At 41.7% G+C, this 23,163-nt stretch overlaps 1 protein-coding gene across 3 annotated transcripts; it reads left to right on the top strand.

Moving 5' to 3' along the window:
- The first annotated feature begins 7 nt into the window (after positions 1 to 7).
- On the top strand, positions 8 to 20,757 carry LOC111951584 (cGMP-dependent protein kinase 2). Of its 3 annotated transcripts, XM_023969748.2 has the most exons (19): positions 8 to 207; positions 910 to 1,453; positions 2,790 to 2,956; positions 3,408 to 3,521; positions 4,379 to 4,484; positions 5,847 to 5,910; positions 6,007 to 6,084; positions 6,276 to 6,370; positions 6,756 to 6,824; positions 8,849 to 8,947; positions 9,132 to 9,282; positions 11,427 to 11,563; positions 12,968 to 13,057; positions 13,178 to 13,319; positions 13,415 to 13,578; positions 13,874 to 13,996; positions 14,632 to 14,694; positions 17,640 to 17,706; positions 17,815 to 20,757. In XM_023969748.2, the coding sequence occupies exons 2-19, from the start codon at positions 984 to 986 to the stop codon at positions 17,908 to 17,910; spliced, it is 2,295 nt and encodes a 764-aa protein (XP_023825516.1). In that variant the 5' UTR covers positions 8 to 207; positions 910 to 983; the 3' UTR covers positions 17,911 to 20,757. The 3 variants fall into 3 exon arrangements, with proteins under 3 accessions (XP_023825516.1, XP_023825515.1, XP_070290999.1); XM_023969747.2 differs by lacking the exons at positions 17,640 to 17,706; positions 17,815 to 20,757 and having other exon boundaries at positions 14,632 to 16,686; XM_070434898.1 differs by lacking the exons at positions 17,640 to 17,706; positions 17,815 to 20,757 and having other exon boundaries at positions 8 to 226; positions 14,632 to 16,686.
- Positions 20,758 to 23,163: the final 2,406 nt, after the last annotated feature.

Genomic DNA, 23,163 nt, shown 5'->3' with positions numbered 1-23,163 from the left:
CTTTTTTGCCGTCATTGGACTGAGTAGAAGTACTATTATTACCACATCAGTACTCAACATTACGAGAAAAAGCTTTTGAGGAGGATGTCACAGATTCCAGTCCATTCGAAGGAGATGACCTTTGTTTATACAGGTGTTTGAATACCTGGAGAGGCTCGTTCATAGCTTTTATGAAAAAGTCTACGGTATTACATTTCGAGAAGTCGGGTACGTATTCCACGATATTGTAAGTAAAATAGCAGCTTGCTTTCTAAAATTCGATAGATATGGTATTATTTTGGGAAATTGTGGTGCAATTACATTTAGGCTATGATAGGAAACATGATGTGACTGTGTGACGTGAACTTATCTAATGATTTACTTACATATATGACTGTGATGTGGTTGTCTCACCTAGCTATCTTCAGATGAATGCACTAACTGTAAATCGCTCGGGAGGATAAGAGCATTTGCTAAATGACAAAAACAATTGACACGTGGCATTTTTATTCAGTATTATTGTTGTGTTGCTGCAGCAAATGCATGTCAGTGTTTCAATATCATAGAAATAGAATAACATTCTCTGTCTATTATTATAGAATATCATTCTCAAGATATATTGATACATTGTATCTCAGTTATGGCAACATGTATGTTATAGGATAATGTATCAGTTCTGTGCAATGAAGGCAGAAATCTAGGCTTCCTTATTTTCACAGTCATGTACACAATTTTTTCCAAGTTTCATTCCTTGGAGGTTAAACCGAATTCCATTTATGCTATTATCTTCTTTAGAGATAGTTAGTTGTTGAAATATGATCGTAGGGATGTGTCTCCTGTGGATTCAAGATTCTCTGTTGCACATCACATCTATTTGTATTCCTAAAGGCATTATAGCAGAAAGTATAACATAAATAAATTCCTCCTCAGGGAGAAAATACTTTTCACCGGCCACTGGACGGAGACATATCAGTGACTAGACGAGGGTGACCAAGAGCTTTCCTATGGTGGCCAGCCAACAGCTGGCCATGGGCAACGGTTCAATCAAAGCCCCACGGCCAGAGGACAGCTTCCTGGCCTCCAGCCTCAAGGTGTGTGACACGGAGCCCTTGAGGCTCAGGATAGCCCACCTGGAAGAAGAGCTGGCCCAGAGGGACCAGGAGTTAAAATCCCAGGAGCTGCAGCTGCAGAGCCTGCAGAGAGAGCTGGAGGCTAAAGTCTCCCAGATAGAAAAGCTTCAGGATGCCATCGGCTACAACAGCCTAGGCCGCTCCCCTCTGACTCCCAACTGCCACCGCCTGCTCAGTGTCATCAACCAGGGTCCCACCCGCTTCCACAGAGTGGCTGTGGAGGTCCACCGTAGGCTCAAGGCCAAGGAGGGCGTGTCGGCCGAGCCCACCTCAGGGCACTTCTGTGGGGGTTTCAGAGCCCACCATGTGTCCATAGAGAGGGCACGTGTTCGCAAGGACTCCAGGTGGGTGTCAGAGATCAACAGAACCACACAATGTTGTTGAGGTTATTGGAGGGTTAATAACTCCAAAACAGTTCCATGTAGTGGTGGACAGCCCAGACTACTTGTTCCTATTCTCTTGTTTACTCACAAAGGCCTGTTCTTTACACATATAAACCCAGTTGCATTGTAACATATGTGATAATTGGACACATGTCATGACATGCAAGCAGAAATGTTCGCCAAAGTTTAAAAGCAATCAGCTGGATCTGTGATAATAAAGCCCTACCTTGAATCATTATTTGTGCTCAGCGGAGTCTGGTGTAGGCTACTGTGCATGCACAGTTTTCAATCCGATCACGCTTTGTCCGCAATGCACGTTTTAAAAGCAATGTCCCCGCGTTTGCGGAGAACACATTCAGGGTAAACACTGCCGGCTTAATCGTAAATGACCTTTAAATGGCACATTGTCCAAATCGGATTGAATCGGATTGAATCCCGGCCCAATCCTCCTCTTGAAAGGATAAGACGGTATGGAGCTCTGTCCAAGCCTTTGTAGTGTCTGCCACTCCAAGGAGATTTGAAAGCCTGTATTAGCATTGGGGAGAATAGGAAGGCACACGGGGAAACAAAGGCCTGAGCATCTATATGCAATATGCATGGGCTGGATCATTATGGCTTTAATTAAGCAGACCTCGGTTGCCTGCCCCCTACTCTCCTGCTTTAGTCCATTCACCAGGTCCATTTTAGGTTAATGGACTGGCCCTCGGCTGTCTGATGTAATAATTAGAGGCCTTATAGTTAAGAGGGATGCAGGGGGAAACTGACACGCCTAATGGTACTACATCATCCGTTTGTCTCCTTCTATGTGACTGGTTTAGAGACTAGGGAAAATATAGTGCTTTGTCCATCTATGATAATCAAACATGAATGCGGTAGTAAAAATACAGTAGTAATGGCCTGATTGAAAGTCTCTTGTGATTAACTTAAGCTCTTACTCATGGTGGTGCAAACTCAACCACCAGTTAGCGGCCCCTACTGTATGTTTGGTTTAGGGGGCTGTTTAAGGTGAAATAATGTGAAATCTGCTTTTGAGGGTGCTATCCAGGACACTGCATGCATTGTTAATGTACGTGTGTAATATATTGAATCATTTAGTTCAGAACAGTTAGCCAGAGGCAATAAAACTACATTATTCAAAATAAAATTCTGATATTTGATATCTGATATTTGGCGTACAACTTAAACGTTGGATGAATATTGATTTGTAGGTGAAGTGAACCTTTGACCTCTAAAAGTAGAGAGTGTCTACTTGGAGGTGTTTCTCTGTGCCTCTTAACTGTGCTCCTCCTGCTCCCAGCACCAAGAAGCTGATCAATGATGCCATCATGAACAATGACTTCCTGAAGAAGTTGGATCCACAGCACATGAGGGAGATGGTGGACTGCATGTATGAAAGGATCTACACTGAGGGCCAACTGGTCATCCAGGAGGGAGAACCAGGGAACTACCTCTATGTGCTGGCAGGTCATATCAACTTTATTAATCTCAGTTAACCCAGAAGTAAAATCTTGCGTAATTTGGTCTGCTGCGTGATTGACTTCTGTGTCCATATGCGTTTGAAATTGAAAGTTCCGGCAAAAAAGTCTCCACTCCACCCACAAACTCTCAGCCCCCCAAAAAACACCTTCCGATCTATGCAAAGTTTTTGAGGCAAAGCAGTTTAAGAACCTCCTTCGCCCAATCTTGTCCAAATAACATGACGAAAACCCGCAAACCAGAACTAATGCTGCTCATTATCTCATGCATCCCATTCAGTCCCGGCAGAATCTTCGGTCTACATGCAGAATCTTCCCATAGGAGATTACAGCTTTAGTAACTTCTTCACAACGGGGTTGTCTGTGGGTTGTAGCACGTACACAGCACATACCGTATTTAGCTGTTTGTCTATACTCATGCTAAGTTTTTTTGTCTTCAGATGGCCTGCTAGAGGTCATGCAGAACGGCAAATTGCTCGGAGAGATGCGTCCCAGGACCGCCTTTGGAGAGTTGGCTATATTGTACAACTGTAAGAGAACTGCAACAGTGAAAGGTGGGTTTTATTTTAGTCCCCTTTGAGATACAGTACTTCTCCACACACATCGTAAACTAAGTGTTCATACTCAAGTGCAATCATGCAACAAACCATGCATATGACATACAAAAGTATCCATGTATGACACAAAGCAGCATGATTTTCTGAGAAGTCACCAAGGGACTATTACATCCTCATTTAGAATATGCAAACCATATCTCACACAGTTTCCTACTCAACAGTTGCTTCCTCTAATCTTGCATAGAATAGTATTTGTATTTGTGTGTTTATTAAGGATCCCCATTAGCTGTTGCCAAGGCAGCAGCTACTCTTCCTGGGGTCCAGCAACGTTAAGGCAGTTATACAATTTAAAATATTACATGACGTTACGTTTCATTACACTTTACCCAATACATGAGTGTGTTCCCTCAGGCCACTACTTCACTATCACATATTTACAATACAACATCCATGTGTACGTGTGTGTAGTACTGTGCACCTCCCATAGTCTGTTCTGGACTTGAGGATTGTGAAGAGACCTTTGGTGGCATGTCTTGTGGGGTGCGCATGGGTGTCTGAGCTGTGTGCTAGTAGTTTAAACAGACACCTCGGTGCATTCAGCTTGTCAACACTTCTTACAAAAACAAGTATTGATGATGTCAATCTCTCCTCTACTTTGAGCCATGAGCGATATATACGTTTACAATCCAGGGTTACTCCAAGCAGTTTAGTCACTATACCTCTTTCAGATATTAAAATGAGTAAATGTTCATGGAATGTTTGGCCAACTCCTATAACATTATAAGAGTATCCGGCCCTGTGAATGTCTGATCTTATATGGTGTGTTGATTGGACTTGTAATTTCCCATGCCCAGCTGTATCCCAGGCTCATATCTGGGCTCTGGACCGCCAGACCTTCCAGAGTATTATGATGAAATCTACACAGGCTACGCAAGAAGAGTACTTCAGCTTCCTACGCAGGTACATGTAGGAGCTTGGTCCTCAAGCCTGAAACGGGCATTGATGTAAATGGAAGATTGAAGGACAGTTTGATTTGCGAACGCATATACAGTCGGGTCCAACATTTTTTGCACCCTTGATAAAGATTAGCAAAAAATACTGTTTAAAATAAATAATGCAAATAGTAACCTATATTGTATCCTCAAAGAAATTGGAAAATTATATTATTTTATCCTAATACAATTTCTCAGAGAAAGAGATTTTGTTAAACAAGTTCAATATCTCATCATATTGGCACCTTTTTCTAAAATGTTCTATGAGATTGGAGAGGACACTGGGAGGGATCTTCGACCATCCCTCCATACAGTATATTTCCAGATCCTTGATATCCTTTGTCTGCCCTCTTCAATTCAAACCACAGTCCAAAGACTGAGATGGCCATTGATTTTTATTTTACCTTTATTTAACTCGGCAAGTCAGTTAAGAACAAATTCTTATTTACAATGACGGCCTAGGAACAGTGGGTTAACTGCCTTGTTCAGGGGCAGAACAACATATTTTTTTACCTTGTCAGCTCAGGGATTTGATCTAGCAACCTGGCCCAACGCTCTAACCACTAGGCTACCTGCCGCCCACATTTTGATGTGTGCTTGGGGCTTTTGTCTTTCTGGAAGATTCACTTGCTGTCAAGTGTCAACCTCCTGGCAGAGGCAACTAGGTTTTTGGCTAAAATGGCCTCGTACTGGGTAATGTTCATGATACCGTTAACCTAAACAAGGGCCCCAGGACCAGTGGAAGCAAAATAGCCCCATAACATCAAAGATCCACCACCATATTTTACAGTAGGTATGGGGTTCTTTCCTCATATGCATCCTTCATTCGAAGCGAAACCCACCACTGGTTTGCATGGCCAAAGAACTATACTTTCATAAAATCTGACCATAGCAATGGTTCCAATCCAAGTGCCAATGAGGTTTAGAAAACTCCAGGCGTTTACATTTGTTGGATGACATGAAAATAGAGCTCGTTGGCCATGCTCACCAGTGGTGGGTTTTGTGTCGTAAAGTATTGAAAACAGGAGTGCAAATTATTTTGACCCCTATCTTTTAGAGAAAAAATCTCTTTCTCTGAGCAATTGTATTAGGATAAAATAATATAGTTTCCCAATTTTGGGGTGTATACGATATAGCTCACTATTTGTAATATTTATTTTATACAGTATTTTTTTGCTCATCTTTATCAAGGGTGCCAATCATTTTGGACCTGACTGTATCCTATTAACAAGGTTATCTTTGAAGTTGTTGGCGCTATGTCACAATGCTAAATCCACATTATTAGCTGCATGTTTTTCCCAATAACTCTCTGTGTACTTATCTTGTACAGTGTATCTCTGCTGAGAGACCTGCCAGAAGAGAAGCTTGCCAAAATCGTTGACTGTCTGGAAATTGTGAGCCTTTACTGTTTTTCTAACCAGACTTTTTCATAACTGGTGATTTGGGAAGATTTGTTGATGTAAAAAGTTAATATTCTGTCTCATTCCTAGGACTATTTTGATAAAGGAGAGTATATCATTCGGGAGGGCGAGGAAGGGAACACTTTCTTCATTATAGCTAAAGGAGAGGTAAGAGAAAGGACCCAAATGTCATTGTTCATCTTTGTTGCTGAAAAGAGTCACATTCCTCTCTGGCATTACAGAGCAGTTAAAGCTCTTATCAAACCATGATAGATCATGCAATCTTATTGCAGACAAGTCAGCCATTTTGGATCGAGGGAAAAAGAGATAGCACTTAACATGCTGTGTTTTCTGCCCAGGTGTGTGTCACCCAGACCACAGAGGGCTGTACTGAGCCTCAGGAGATAAAGACTCTGGGTGTGGGCGACTACTTTGGAGAAAAAGCGCTCATAAGGTAAGATCTGTTTACTGATCTCTTTAACCATCTCAAAATGTTCAATGGGTAAAATCGCTCTGGCCTGGTTTGTCTTGAGCACCAAGTTCAAACACACTTGTAACATAGTACTTCGGGTTCCCTCTTTCTCCCATGTTAAAATGTATTTGTCCTGCAGTATATCAATCAATTCTTAAGGCTAGCCCCCTGACTGACAACCCACACATTTTACCACCGCAGTTTCAATCAAATCCTTTCACAATATTGTAGAGTAGTGGGTCATGGAATGTTAGTCTGGTGACAAAGACATGCATTATCAAACAGCTATTGTATAATTATGTGGTGAATTTCAATTGGTTTCAGTTCTGTGTAGTTCTGCTGATTAAATGTGTCTGTCTCTTTCCAGTGAGGATGTGCGTTCAGCAAACATAATCTCCACTGAGAATGACACACAGTGCTTGGTGGTGGACAGAGAGTGAGTAGCTTCATTGCACACACACAGACGCATACACACACACCTAAACATTCGTACACAAATACTAACATGAAACAACAGTCATGTGTTGAAAACATTTGTATCGCTTTGGTACAATTTTCACAAGAACGTGTTGAATTTTCAAAACTTAGTACAAAACTCCAAACTGGTAACACTTGCAAGGCAGCCAGTCTTTCAAAACCTTTCACTGTGCATTCATTTTGTTTGGAGACATCTTTCACCACATAACCACTGATCCAAAATATCAGTTTACTGTGAAATATAATGAGTACATTGGTTTAATCATCAAAGCAACATAATGATATCATCTCAATTTAGCTGTTTTAACAACCATTATATCCAATAGGGAAAAAATGCAAGATACATGTTTCAAAATTGCCCTTTGAAGTGCTGAAAGTAATATGCTATAGTACTGTAAATTGTAGTACATTACACTGTTTTCACATTAGGCAATACACTTGCACTACCCCATTCAAATTGACTGAATATCACATTTCCATKATTTCTATCCCATGTGTGATCAAAGGTTTGATAATTGAGGACACCTTTAACAGTGTAATCAAATGAAAGAAACATAATGTTTAGCAGGCACTGGTTTGCATCAAGCCTGTCTTGAGCATTTGGCCATTCGGCTCTCATCCACATTGCAGTGTATGTCCTCATTGTTCATGCACCTGGGGAAAAACCTTTTGGCATGGCGAATCCAAGTCTGACATTGATCAGGGTTGATGTCATCGCATGCCTCATCCATGGCCTGAAGGAGGGTGGCAGGCTCATGTGGCTGACAATCATACAGCTTCCACCTCCATGATGATCATAATTCCTTCGATAGGGTTGAGGAAAGGAGAAAACGGGAGCAGGTAAAGGGTCAGGAGTCGAGGATGGGCCCAAAACCATGCCTGAACCACCTCTGCATGGTGGAACCTGACATTATCCCACACAATGACATACATGACCCCTTCACCTTGACAGGCCTGRTTAATCTCATTGAGGAACTCAATGAGGTGTGCAGCATTGTAAGACCCAAGTAGAGGCCTACGCCCTACCACACCATCTTCAGATATGGCTGCACAAATGGAGATGTTTCCCCCACGTAGTCCAGGCACTTGAACGGTACAAGTAGTCATTATCTATGATAATCAGGTATTGCATTTTAAAGAATTCTATTGTAGGGGTCTTGTGTGGCTCAGTTGGTTAGAGCATGGCACTAGCAAGACCAGGATTGTGGGTTAAATTCATACTGGGGTTAAATACAAAAATGTAGGGACTTACTCCTGTCACTTTGAATAAAAGCGTCTGCTGTGTAAATGGCATGTATTACAGTACTCTGTTGGCCAATACAATTTGACTAAATCAGTGTAAAGAACCCTCAGCAGAAGACCCCGGCAACTTAATGTATACTGTATAGGGGATGTATTTGTTACATACAGTACATCTCTGTTCTTGTCAATATCAGATTTTGTTTAAAATTAGTTTAGAGTCAAATCATATTAGTCATGATCATAATTGTACATTACAGTATATATCATAATTTATATGTTTATACTTTACAAACATATATTTTAGTTCTGGAGTTCTTAAAATCTGTATATAGTAGACAAACCAGTTTAAAATCTATAGGTTTACCCAACGGTTAAGTGATTATCAATTAAGGGCAGTTGGATTAAGTAATAGTAAAAGCTATTTTGAGAAATGAGAAGACAGTCGAAGCAAAAGTGATATGAGAATTAAATTGTGCGAGGCAAGTACTTTATATGAACATGTGTTGCAATGCGAAACATGTATTTCTAGATGAAACACTGATTAAGTTTGGTGAGAAAGTGACTGTATGATTTTGTGTGTTGTACTCAGTCAATTGATKATGTGTTTAGAGTTTTGACACAACTGCTTTTTTGATGATCTGTTTAGAGTTTTGTACTAGGAGTTGTGAAAAAGTACGACGTTATTTGTGAAAATTGCACCAAAGCGATTTGAGAGAAAAAAAAACAGTGCTACCTCTCCAGCAACTTCAACCAGATGGTGGGCACTTATGAGGAACTGCAGGCATACCTGAAGGAATACGTTGAAGAGCTCTCCCGATGCGACGAGAGAAGAAATGCACTGTGAGTAGTGGAGGCCACAAAATTACTGTTACCACACATAATTCAAATAACAAATGGCAGCTACATTTKCAAATACCCACCCACCCCAGAAACTTTAGGGCCTCACTGTCTGCAGAAACAGATATTTAGSAGTGCACCATTAAACCCAAATGATGCCCCCTCCCTTCTCCCCTTCCTTCCAAAGACCCCTTTCCCCCCTTATCGACTCGTCCCCAGAGGCCCAGGAGGTGTGTCGGCTCAGGGAGAGGATCGCCGTCATCCCAACCCATGACCCCTTCCAGGACTTGGAGGTCATAGCAACACTGGGCATGGGCGGCTTCGGCCGAGTAGAGCTGGTGAGTGGCCTGATGTTTGGGTCACACCACCCGAAGCAATGTCCAAAACAACAGCATAGGGCATAGGCCTACAGTTGCTATAAAAACWATTTAACATATTCTGAGTGTACAAAACATTAAGAACACCTGCTTTTTCAATGAAAGCAATGATCCCTTATTGATGTCACTTGTTAAATCCACTTCAATCAGTGTAGATAAAGTGGAGGCGACCGGTTAAAGAAGGATTTTAAAGCCTTGAGACAATTGAGACATGAATTTTGTACGGGTGCCATTCTGAGGGTGAATGGGCAAGACAAAGATATAAGTGTCTTTGAACAGGGTTKAATTCTCAGGCCGACTCTTTTCTCTGTATACATCAATGATGTCGCTCTTGCTGCTGGTGATTCTCTGATCCACCTCTACGCAGACGACACCATTCTGTATACTTCTGGCCCTTCTTTGGACACTGTGTTAACAAAGCTCTAGACAAGCTTCAATGCCATACAACACTCCTTCCGTGGCCTCCAACTGCTCTTAAATGCAAGCAAAACTAAATGCATGCTCTTCAACTGATCGCTGCCCGCACCCGCCCYCCRGTCTAGCATCACTACTCTGGACGGTTCTGACTTAGAATATGTGGACAACTACAAATACCTGTGTCTGGTTAGACRGTAAACTCTCCTTCCAGACTCACATTAAGCATCTCCAATCCAAAATCAAATCTAGAATCGGTTTCCTTATTTCGCAACAAAGCATCCTTCACTCATGCTGCCAAACATACCCTCGTAAAACTGACTATCTTACCGATCCTTGACTTCTGCGATGTAATTTACAAAATAGCCTCCAACACTCAACTCAGCAAGTTGGATGTAGTCTATCACAGTGCCATCTGTTTTGTCACCAAAGCCCCATATACTACCCACCACTGCGACCTGTATGCTCTCATTGGCTGGCCCTCGCTACATATTCGTCGCCAAACCCACTGGCTCCAGGTCATCTATAAGTCTTTTCTAGGTAAAGCCCCYCCTTATCTCAGCTCACTGGTCACCATAGCAGCACCCACCCGTAGCATGRGCTCCAGKAGGTATATTTCATTGGCCACCCCAYAGCCAACTCTTCCTTTGGCCGCCTTTCCTTCCAGTTCTCTGCTGCCAGTGACTGGAACAAATTACAAAAATCACTGAAGCTGGAGATTTATATCTCCCTCACTAACTTTAAGCATCAGCTGTCAGAGCAGCTTACCGATCATTGCACCTGTACATAGCCCATCTGTAAATAGCCCACCCAACTACCTCATCCCCATATTGTTATATTTTTTTTCTTCTCCTTTGCACCCCAGTATCTCTTCTAGCACATGCATCTTCTGCACATCTATCACTCCAGTGTTTAATTGCTAACTTGTAATTATTTTGCCACTATAGCCTATTTATTGCCTTACCTCCCTAATCTTACTACATTTGCACAAACTGTATATACATTTTTCTATTGTGTTATTGACTGTACGTTTGTTTATCCCATGTGTAACTCTGTGTTGTTTGTGTCGCACTGTCACGTTCCTGACCTGTTTTATGTTATTTTTTGTATGTGTTTAGTTGGTCAGGGCGTGAGTTGGGGTGGGCATTATATGTTTTGTGTTTCTTGTTTAGGTCACTTGAAATTAGCCTTATATGGTTCTCAATCAGAGACAGGTGTTTGACGTCTGTCTCTTATACACATCTAGATGTGTATAAGAGACAGGCTTTGCGCTATCTTGGCCAGGTCGCAGTTGTAAATGAGAACATGTTCTGAACTGGCCTACCTGGTTAAATAAAGGTGAAATATTTATGTTTTTTAAAAACGGGGTATGGTAGTAGGTGCCAGGCTTACCGGTTTGTGTCAAGAACTGCAACGCTGATGGCTTTTTCACACTCAACTGTTTCCCGTCTGTATAAAGAATGGTCCACCACCCAAAGGACATCCAGTCAACTTGACACAACAGCATTGGAGCCAACATCTGCCAGCATCCCTGTGGAATGCTTTCGACACCTTATAGAGGCCTTGCCCCAACGAATTGAGGATGTTCTGAGGGCAAAAGGGGGAGGTGCAACACAGTATTAGGAAGGTTTTCTTATTGTTTGGTATACTCAGTGTATATGTAAACAATATGAGTAATTGTTTTATTGCAGGTGAAACTGAGAGATGAAGACACCACATTTGCTCTGAAGTGTATTAAAAAGAAGCACATTGTGGACACAAGACAACAGGAGCACATCTACTCTGAGAAGAACATCCTTCAGCAGACCAACTCACACTTCATAGTCAGGTCAGCGTCATGTGCTCATGCTGCTCTCTGATCCTCAAGGTTTATCCTCAGACAACAATGCCCATTACAGAGTCCCCAAAGCATTGTAAACATTCAAAGCGTTTTATTCATGCTTTTCTTCAAGCTTTGACATGGTTTTCCTAGAGTACTTTACATGGTACCTGTTTGTAGCAGTGTCAAGGATCTCCAATGTACCCATTCATCCAGACTGCTGTCACCTGGAATGAAACAGTGAAATGGACCTTGTGACAATCACGTTCACCCCAAGAGCAAGAGGTAGACAACCCATATTGATGTTTACAAGGCCTCCCATGTAAAACATCTCATAGGTTTTGTACTCTATTTTCTATCACCAATTGCTTTTTGAAAGATGCTCTTCTACTGTTTGAGGAAAGCGACATATGATTATACAATATCATGCAATCGCAGTAGGTCGGTTTATGCAAAGTAGGACCTCGTGTGTCCGCTGAATGCATAAATGAACAGTTGAGTGAAGGACAAATTCATTGTCCTATGAAACAGAGAAGAGAGTGTTTGTTTTTAGTCACAATGGAAATTAATAAAGCGTGTATTGTATTCATCTAGTATATGAATAATGCATGTTTAGAGTGTGGTTTCAAACAGAAAGTCAAATGTGTAATATAAATGAGGCAGTAYTCTTCCCTACATACTTTTGATTATTTTTAAGATTTGTACGATWTTTTACAAATATGCTCATGATCTTCTACAGTTTTCGACAAAGGGACGTTTATTTTTTCCCAAGTGATATGGTTCCATTGCCATGACTCCCATGACTTGAAAGTGAAAGGTCTCATTTCACTGAATAGCCTATACAGACAAGCCTTTGTATCTTAGGTCAGCTCTCAGATTGATAGGGGACTGTGGAAGTGAAGGGTGTTGACCTTGAGACAAGAAGTGGTTCATGAAAGAAAAGTTAGAACTTTTTCCTCTTGAGAGAGAGAGATGTTCTATGGTCCGGGAGGAGTTGCTAAGGAGTCCCTTTAAACAATGTCAGTTTGTCTGGTGTCTCAACGCTGAGTGTAGACTGATGTTTGATTTATTTGCCCTCTGACATTCAAGGACAAAAGTCCTGGGCAAACACAGCTTCCAACTGCCACCCAAAAAAGGAAAGTTCTGTTCCATCCTCACACGTCTCTCTTTTCCCTCTCTCAAAATGGTCCTTTCTCTCCATCTGCATTCCTAGAGTTGTTCTTTGGGCCTCAATTGACAAACAGATCCAATGCGAAACAAATGGCAGCTTAACTGCTTGAAAGTACATCATCCAAAGAAATATACTGCAGAGCAGAAGACCTCATGTCTTTAAGAACTCCAGAACAGTAACGCTAGTATTGTTCAGATGGTCCTTGTGCACTAAGTCCTCTTAAATGTCACTTTGTMTTCTAGGTTGTTTCGGACATTCCGAGATGACAAATATGTGTACATGCTACTGGAGGTCTGCCTGGGTGGGGAGCTGTGGAGTGTACTACGGGACATGTGAGTGTAGGTTGTTTTACATCTGCGAAAACACCCAAAACCCTGGAATCAATAATGCCAATCAATCATCAGTATTAAGTCCTAGTATGTGTCTGAATGTTGGTCTTGACTGTGATGCAGGAGTTCCTTTGAGGAGCAGACAGCCCGCTTCTGCATTGCCTGTGTCCTGGAAGCCTTTGACTACCTCCACGCCAGAGGAATCATCTACAGAGACCTGAAACCTGAGAACCTACTACTGGATGCAGAAGGCTATGTCAAAATGGTAATAGACCTTAATTTGATCACTGCTCATTTTCAGTTGTTTGTACATAGTCATATACAGTATGTTCATGTTACAGTATCTGTCTGTTTCCTTAGGCAGACTTTGGTTTTGCTAAGAGGATAGGCCTGGGGAAGAAGACATGGACGTTCTGTGGGACCCCAGAGTATGTGGCTCCAGAGGTCATCATGAACAAGGGCCATGACTTTGGAGCTGACTGTTGGTCTCTGGGGATCCTCATCTTTGAGCTACTGACTGGCAGGTCACTATGACAGTCTGACATGTGGCTCACAGTACTAGTAAAAATGGTGCTGCTCTTCAATTTGTCTCTACGAACACTTCACTTTGAGAGGAACCATTAGGCATTAGGGCCCCATTCCGCAACCATGGTAACCAGCTTGACATGGAGAGGTTGAGTGTATGAGAGACTATTTGAGATAGCTTTTTGGGCTGCATTGGGCTGTCTAAGTGTTTCCAGCATGTCCATGAAACCATGATTTTTTTTCTATAGTCACCATTAACAGGAACCCTAAGTTTCTGTTTTGTACCTCTTTTAGTCCACCCTTTTCCGGAACCGACCCCATTAAGATCTACACCATGGTCCTCCATGGGATTGAAAAGGTTGACTTCCCCAAGAGGATCAGCAAGCGCCCCGATGACCTTATCAGGAGACTCTGCAAGTATGTGGTTGTAGCATCACAAACTGCTGCTTTGCTTGCCAATAGAAGTGTTGTCAGGGACAGCTTACTATTAYTCATTTTTATTKATCACACACATACAAACACACACTTTTTGGYGAGATGGGAAATTTGAGATTTTAGSCTATGCCTATTAACCCAGTAGGGGTTTGTGCCTCTGATGATAAGAGGCTGTAGTTGAATGAACTAAGCAGTGTATCTGTCTGTCTACTTTGTTTGAGGTAAAGCCAACACAAAAACAATACTATGTAGTGCAACCCTTATTTGCGTCACCATTTCAGATTACAAAATAACATGTTTATATTGTACCGATAGGCTACTGGATAATGCTAGTGAGCACCATGTTTCAAACCCTTTGCCAGCTCAGTCACACAGCAATTGGGCCTGTAGTAATTGACCAGACAAAAACCATTGCGAGTAATTGGTCCGTGAGTGACCTGCATTGATGTCATCAGGAAATCACATGTCAAACCAGACCAGCTCTGAATCAAACAGACTGCACAATATCAATCTGCTTTCATGTGTATAGGGTATTAGTTGCAATCACATTATCAGCATTCTGTTTGTCCAGATGGTTGTCAACAATAACAGACCCATGCATCATTTCCTTCTCCTAGGCTTAACCCTGTGGACAGGCTTGGTAATAAGAAGAACGGCATCATCGACATTAAGAAACACAAGTTGGTCCACTTCTTGTTAATGAAGCATCATCAACACCACTCTACACCTAGACAGATCCAATATCCTAGACACTCATCAGCTATTGTGATACTAATTATGCACCATACAAGGATACAAGAACAATTGAAATATACAATTTGTAATTGGTGTTCTTTAACGGATTAATCCATTGATGGATTTCTGGTCCAATGCAATACGAATCCAGCTCAGGTTTAACAGCTTGCTCACTGGTGTCTTCAATAACCAGTAGGCTACCCAGCTAGCAGATTCGTTTCCTTGGAAGTTGTAGGTGGGTACGTATGTTTTTGGTTTCCGATTGGTTCTCTGAACGAAGTCATGTGTTTCCTGACCGGTAAAAAAAGAACGGAAGAAAATGTTGCTTGTCCTGGGAACAAAAGTTTTAGGTTGCAGCGAGGTTCTGAGAACATTTTACTATGGTTCCCTGAAAGTTTTCCTGGGAGATTTGATGTTTTATTAACCTTCTGAGAACAGAAAAAGTAAGGTTATTTGAAGGTAGTAAATAACCTTTCAAAAACATTCTCAACATTTTGTGAATGTTTTGAACAAATTCTTTAAATAACTCCCTTAAAATGTTCCATTAACACTGCTATCTTAGTTTAGCTGTTTTGAACTCCAAGCAGAGAGAGAAATTAATTTGTAACTCAAACACATTTATGTTGTATTGTGACACAGCGTCAGTGAGATTCAAACTTATGATCTTCTGTTTTCTATCCATGGAATTAGTCCACTACGCCACCAGGATGGAGCTAACATACTATGTTTTTTTTATTCATACAAAGCTGTTCATTTTAGTCTATTCAAACAGACCCGATTTCAAAGGAAACAAGCACTCATTAAGATCAGGTGTGGCCAATTAGGGGCGCAGCCAACACACCTGAACACCCTTAACAAGAGTGAGGATAGAGAGTTTTGCTGAGAGGGGAATGTATATGTTTTTAGCATTCTTAGAACATTCTTTAGAATGTTACTGTTTTCTTGTGGTTTTTATTGAAAGTTTTCATAAAGTTCTGAGAACGCAATTACTGTTTTTAAATACATTCTTAGAATGTTCTCTGAACTAGAGATGTGCACGGTTATTTGAATACTCAAATACTCGTGTGAGCATTCATTTTTGGGCCCAAAAATGTATAGGCCTATTTTAACACTGTAAAGGCTTTTTCTAAATTAAATTAATATATGCATGTGATATTGTTACATACAAGGATATATAATGACATTTAAAATAATTAATTTAATCAAACACCAAACTTTTCAATGTAGTTTTTATGACATGCGCCCCATAAAAAAGACCGGTAGCCATCCGGTAGCATTCACGTGTATAGCTAGTTGTTTATCTTGGCCAATCAAAGCATAGCAAATGTAGTCAGAGTTCACTAATGCAATGCAAGATGGAATAAAATTACGTAATTTAAAGTTAGCGAAATGATAAGGAGTAGGCTACAACGAGCAACCAAATGGTTGGCTGTTGTTTTATATGAATGGGGTTGGGGAGAAAGTGCTAAATGTAGCTTCAATCAGTCTGGCTAGGCTACTCCAGTCAATACAGGCACTATTATATGGGATGATAACTTGTAGCAGCCACACTGTTTTCTATCTAGTCTTGGCTGTAGCCGAGTAGCGTCTCTCTCTATCTGCCGCTGTCTGCTCGCTCCCATTTTACCGGCACTAGAGCGCCAGCCTCTCCTGCGCGCAGCAGTACTCAGGTTAAAAACAAAGTTTGTTAAAACAAGTGTGTTTCGAATATCCAGATATCCCCAAAAATGTATGATGCACTGAAACGTTCTTTGGACAATTTGAGAACATGACTTTATATAGAACTGGGAGGAAACCTGTAGGAAATGTTATGCTGAAGTACTGAAATTCCCAAGGAAGAATGTTGTTTCTTAACATATTCTGAACTATTTGAGAACATTCCCAATGTCAAACTAGTCGGAGAACGTTCCTAGAACATTACCAAATATTAATTTAAATGTAACCATGTTTGAACTTTTAGAAACGTTCTGATAAATTCATGAATTACCAAGAAAATTACTTTTTGTTGTTGTTGTAAAGTTCCTTAAATTTGCTGAGAATGTTCCAAAGCCAAGCAACTGTCCTGCACCATTCCCAGAATGTTTGTATGCAAATAACCATAGGACAACCACACTCTCTAAGAAACATATGGTTCTCAGAACGTTAATGGTAATGGATCATTCAGTCACTTAGAGACATTGGGCTAAACATATCAGAAGCGTATTAAAACTTCCATTGGTGTGAAATTCTCCCTGCACTGTGCAAATAATTGTGTGATGAGCACCTTTCCCTCCCTCCTCTTCAGTATCATGTCACAACAGGCAGTATTGCATAACAAACAGCACTTTCACCTGGGAGCAATTAGCTGTGAGAATGGGGGGTGCAGTTGTCCCCCTACTCAGCAGAGTAGAGCCTTAATAGACCATAGGACTGGCAGAGCTGGCTTCTTCTCAAATCATCAGAGCACTAATGTTTGAAGCCGGAGGAATATGGTTTTGTTTTCAACTCACTGAGCAAATTATAAAATGGCGAGTGCCATTTTGACTTATGTTTGGTATTTGGACAGATGTTCTGTGTAGGCGAATGATGTTTGTTAGAAATGGTATGAAAACATTAGTGACCCTATTAGCAGACGGACGTCATTCTGTTTTTGGTGTTGCTATGATTGCATTCTCCTGTGTGTGTGTGTGGCTTCCTGTAGAAGAATTGTATTTTTTCCCCACTGCTTGAAACGGGGTCCTGTAGGGTGAGAGCTGTCTTTGTGGAGTAACTTGTGCATGAATGCCATACCTACAGTATACAGACTGTGCTGTATTGTATTGGTTCTGGTGTAGTGTGTGGGCACTGGGGGATGATGGGATCTGTAGTTCTGACAGAAAATGAACAGCTGCCTCTTTGTGACATCCTGCAGGTGGTTCCAGGGCTTTAACTGGGAGGGGCTGAGACGCCAGAAGCTCATATCGCCACTGAAGAGAGAGGTGATGTGTAATATTACATTTACCACAAAAAAAAGACTACATGACCGCTAAAGAAGTGCTTGGATGTGACTGTATCTGACCGGTGTTCTTTGATGTTCCTCTTCCCAGCTGAAGGGGCCGATGGACCACAGCCACTTTGACATCTTTCCCCCAGAGCTGGAGGAGACACCAGACGAACTGTCAGGCTGGGACAAGGACTTCTGAGGTGCCCCTGGAGCCTCTACACCCTAAAGCTTTGTGTCCATATAGGTGGTGTAACTCTACTACCTGACGCTAGTGTTCCGCTAGTGCAGTGAACTGTGCTATCTGCCTTAAAAACAATCAACTCCACAGAAGCAGCCATGACTGAATACTGTAATCCCATCTCTTCCCTGTGGTTGCCGTACTTGCCATACATTTGACATCATGACTGCCTGCCTGTTACTGCCTTTCTGGCCTGTAGACGGAGAAGATTGCCTCTTAAGAATTGTGTTTTAGGCTTTTGGCCGGAAGAACAGTGTGTGAAGTGCCACATGAAAATCTCATGAGACAACAAGGACATTCATCAAGTGATTGAAAGACTGAGTGCCAAAAACCCTAATCTCAGTCCATTGGGTTATTTCCCTCAGACAGCAACTGATGGAGGACAAATAAATAGAAAAGCTTATTTATTGTTACAATTAAAACCAATGCATTTTTGCTTTTGGCTTTCTTCAAGGTTTTTACAGAAGTGAACCAAAATTAGGTTTTATACATTTCAAAAAAGCCTCTTATGGACTCGGGGACCAATCACAATGAGAAAAGCTAAACAAAATATGATGTGATTAAATAAGTAGCAGAAATCAGACCAATTGTCCTTGCCATATTACACTCAATACATACCACACACAATACTTCTGTAAAAACCCAGAAGAAGGCCAAAAGGCAAAACACGTTGGTTTGACAATAAAAAAGCTATTTTGTTTACTTCACCAACCAAGAGTTGCTGAATCTCCTTTCAACTTCAGTTTGCACCTCAATTCATGCACCTTAGTTGGCGAGAGAGGTAGCGGCAGTGTTCCCTTCCCTTCTTTCCCTCAGACAGAGTGCTGTGCCTAATTTGTGTCCTAAACAATAACAACAACCTTCGAGGATGTTCTCAGCCTTCCAAAATGTAGATACACTACATGGCCAAATGTATGTGGACACCTGTTCATCGAAATATCTAATTCCAAAATCATTGGCATTAATATGGAGTTGGTCCCTCCTTTGCTGCTATAACAGCCTTCACCCTTCTTTGAAGACTTTCCACTAGATGTTGGAACATTACTGCAGGGACTTGCTTCCATTCAGCCACAAGAGCATTCGTGAGGTCGGGCACTGATTTTGGGCGATTAGGCCTGGCTCGCAGGCGGTGTTCCAGTTCATCCCAAAGGTGTTCGATGAGGTTGAGGTCAGGTCTCTCTGCAGGCCAGGCAAGTTCTTCCACACCGATCTCAACAWACCATTTCTGTWTGGARCTCGCTTTGTGCACAGGGGCTTTGTCCTGCTGAAACCGGAAAGGGCCTTCCCCAAACTGTTGCCACAAAGTTGGAAGCACAGAATCGTCTATAATGTTCCCTTCACTGGAACTAAGGGGCCTAGCCCGAACCTGCCCTGGGACTGCGGTTGAAAATTAGCCAGCTGGCTAAAACCGGCACTTTRACTGAAACGTTGATTAATGTGCACTGTCCCTGTAAAAAATAAATAAACTCAAATTCAAAAAATGAAAAACAGCTCCAGACCACTATGCATTAGGTCAGCTGGCATCCGCCAAACCCAGATTCATCCGTCGGACTGCCAGATGGTGAAGCGTGATTCATCACTCCAGAGAACGGGTTTCCACTGCTCCAGAGTCCAATGGCGGCGAGCTTTACACCACTCCAGCCGACGCTTTGCATTGCGCATGCTGATCTTAGGCTTGTGTGCGGCTGCTCAGCCATGGAAACCCATTTAATGAAGCTCCCGACGTTGCTTCCAGAGGAAGTTTGGAACTCGGTAGTGAGTGATGCAACCGAGGACAGATTTTTTTTATGCACTACGCGCTTCAGCACTCGGCGGTCCCGTTCTGTGAGCTTGTGTGGCCTACCACTTCACGGCTGAACCGTTGTTGCTCCTAGATGTTTCCACTTCACAATAACAAGACTTACAGTTGCCCGGGGCAGCTCTAGCAGGGCAGAATTTTACGAACTGACTTATTGGAAAAGTGATGGTGCCACATTGAAAGTTACTGAGCTTTTCAGTAAGGCCATTCTACTGCCAATGTTTGTCTATGGAGATTTAATGGCTGTGTGCTCGATTTTTATACACATGTCAGCAACGGGTGTGACTGAATTTGCTGAATCCTCTCATTTGAAGGGGTGTCCACATACTTTTGTCCATGCAGTGTATGTTTATATAACATCTTTTAAATTGTGCTCTAAATGTTGATCAAATGTATAATCAGACTTCTACACATGCTTTGTCCTTCGATCATGCCTTATCTGCCTGGTGTGGTCTTATCAAAAGACGTAATGTAATTTTTCTCACTAATCCTCAGGACAGCCATTATTATGTTGTTATATAATAGGTTTGATCCAGCTTGTTTGGGAAAACAGCGCATTAAGTCATGAATCCACTTTATTCCCAAAGGGGCCGGTTTAGGGAATTAGTTGAGTTAAATTTCAAAATTTCAAATACAGTATGGCATGTGTACAATTGTATCACTAACTGAAGGAAGTCATTATGGTTGTAAATGATCTGTAAATGAAAATGCATTGTACTGTAGATACAAAACAGAAAGATGGGCCGAGACAATTTAACCGAGACAATAAWTAGGGTCACATTGCATTGAATGTACTGGAAATTTGTGAGGAAGGATATATTTCCCTTCCATTCATGCTAAACAGTTGTTGGTACTAATGCAGCCATTACTGTATTTTACATAACTCCTAAACTAATGTGCACTCTTAACTTATTGAGCAAAGCTCTATTGCAGTATATGGGTTTGTAGATGTTACCAAAATGAACCCAATATTTATTCTGTTTATAATAAAACATATTTTAAATACCTGATACCTCTTTAAATTTTACAAGGTTGTTGTTGCTCTTGGATGTAGTCACATAGCCATGGCAATGACATCATAATCAATTGAAAAAACAATAAATATTTCAGATGCATGACAGAATGAGAACCTTTTACAGCAATATCATTTCATGTCATTTTGGGGCGGGAAATTACTTGTAATATCGTCATTGAATTGGCATTATTTGAAAATGTGGCTTTGAAGAAATATCTGTTGTTTTGTAAACCACTCAAATTGTACTTTACAAAGATTTTAGGGAAGCAATGACACCCTCATCTGACCAGCTTCATGAATCGCAGCCATCAGAGGTCCAGAGCCAAGAGAACAATGCCTCTAAACTGGTAGTCAAAAATAAAGATGTCAACCTTTCTTTGGGAGAAAAGATATCTGTGTAAAATTGTAACATCTAAAATGTAAGAGAAATCAGGGATCCACAAATAGAAAACGGTGACCCGTGATTGATGTTGTTTTGTGTTGCTTTGGAGGGTCCCAGAGACAGGCCTGTGGTGCAAGCTCTATGGCACATGGCCCTGAGGGGAACTGAGGCTCTCTGCAAGACTCTGATTGGCTCAGAAAGAGAAGGTATTGTATACAAGTCAAGTCCTAATACCTTTAGGAATGTAAGGAAGATGTGAATTCTCAGGTAGTGTGGTCCTTCCCAATACATACAGGTTCAGATGAGGGGATGCCCCAGCAAGACTCAATCTCAGAGGAGATGTATTTCCCTTGCTATGAGGTACGAGGAGTCAGAGTTGGCCCATAGACACGTTATACTGGATTTATTCAGGGGATGTACTGTTGTGACCTTGTTAAACGACTGTACCTCCAGAGCAGTGGGTGCTTGGAGAGAAGCTTCTCTTTGGGCGACACAGATGTGAGAATGTACCCAAACTCCTGGAGGTGAGCGTTCTGCCAAGAATTTAATCAATAGAGCTCAATATGTCCAAAGATGATATACTACCTTGTCTCTTTGACAACCAAGCTGACAAGCCAAGCATGACTCAGGAACATTTACACTTGGTGAAACGTCCCGTTGTACTCTTATCACAGACCCTACCTTCCAGAAAGTGAGGATGATGCCTTCATCAACATCAAGCTCAGTGCGATCCGTCAAGCATTTGAGGTAAGCAATCCCCTGACTGGTCATTTGTCAGCCAGAGACACATAGAGCTGAACAGAGCGTCGCTCATCCATGTCTGTTTCCTGTACCAAAGCTCATTCTCAGAGACCCAGAGGCCAAACACTTCCTGAAGGAGACAGGAAAGAGCCTGATAGGAGGGCTACTATCTTTAGCAGGGAAGGTATGTAGCTTGTAGTATACCCACCACACCCTCTGGAAATATACTGAACAAAAATATAAATGCAACATCCAACAATTTCAATGAGTTACAGTTCATATAAGGAAATCAGTTAATTGAAAAYAATTCAATGGGCCCTAATCTCTGGATTTCACATGACTGGGCAGGGGCGCAGCTATGGGTGGGCCTGGAAGGGCATAGGCCCACCCACTTTGGAGCCAGGCCTAACCAATCAGAATAAGTTTTTCCCCACAAACAGGCTTTATTACAAACAGAAGTACTCCTCAGTTTCATCAGCTGTCTGGGTGACTGGTCTCAGACGATCCCGCAGGTAAAGAAGCCGGATGTGGAGGTCCTGGGCTGGTGTGGTTACACATGGTCTGTGGTTGTGAGGCCTGTTGGACGTACTGCCAAATTCTCTAAAATGACGTTGGAGGCGGCTTATGGTAGAGAAATTAACATTAAATTCTCTGGCAACAGCTCTGGTGGACATTCCTGCAGTCAGCATGCCAATTGTGCGCTACCTCAAAACTTGACCCATCTGTGTCATTGTGTTGTGTGACAAAACAGCACATTTTAGAGTGGCCTTTTATTGTGTAATGTGTAATGTCATTGTGTAATGATCATGCTGTTTAATCAGCTTCTTGATATGCCACACCTGTCAGGTGGATGGATTATCTTGGCAAAGGAGAAATGCTCACTAATAGGGATATAAACTAATTTGTGCACAATCGTGTAGAGAGAAGCTTTTTGTGCATATCTAAAATTTATGGGATATTTTATTTCAGCTCATGAAACATGGGACCAACACTTATTGTGTTTACATGTGGTGTTTATATTTTTGTTCAGTATAGATGTTCCTGGAGAATAAATGCTTCAGTAGGTATTCGATACTTGCATCCATTATATTAGCTGCCATCTACTGTAAGAGCTTGGCATTTATCGAGACAAGCCCTGCAGTGTTTGGACAGTAGTTGTACTGTCCCTGCTATGTGACCTTGTGGGTTTAATAGGCCTGTATGTCTCTCAGTGGGTTTGTACATAATTCTCTATGCATCGCACATTTGTTCCTGAATTCTTCTGGAGGTGGACTTTGG

The sequence above is a fragment of the Salvelinus sp. IW2-2015 genome, linkage group LG25 (genome assembly GCF_002910315.2).
Source record: "Salvelinus sp. IW2-2015 linkage group LG25, ASM291031v2, whole genome shotgun sequence".
Classification (NCBI taxonomy): Eukaryota; Metazoa; Chordata; class Actinopteri; order Salmoniformes; family Salmonidae; genus Salvelinus; species Salvelinus sp. IW2-2015.
This window is presented reverse-complemented; position numbering and strand designations above follow the sequence as displayed.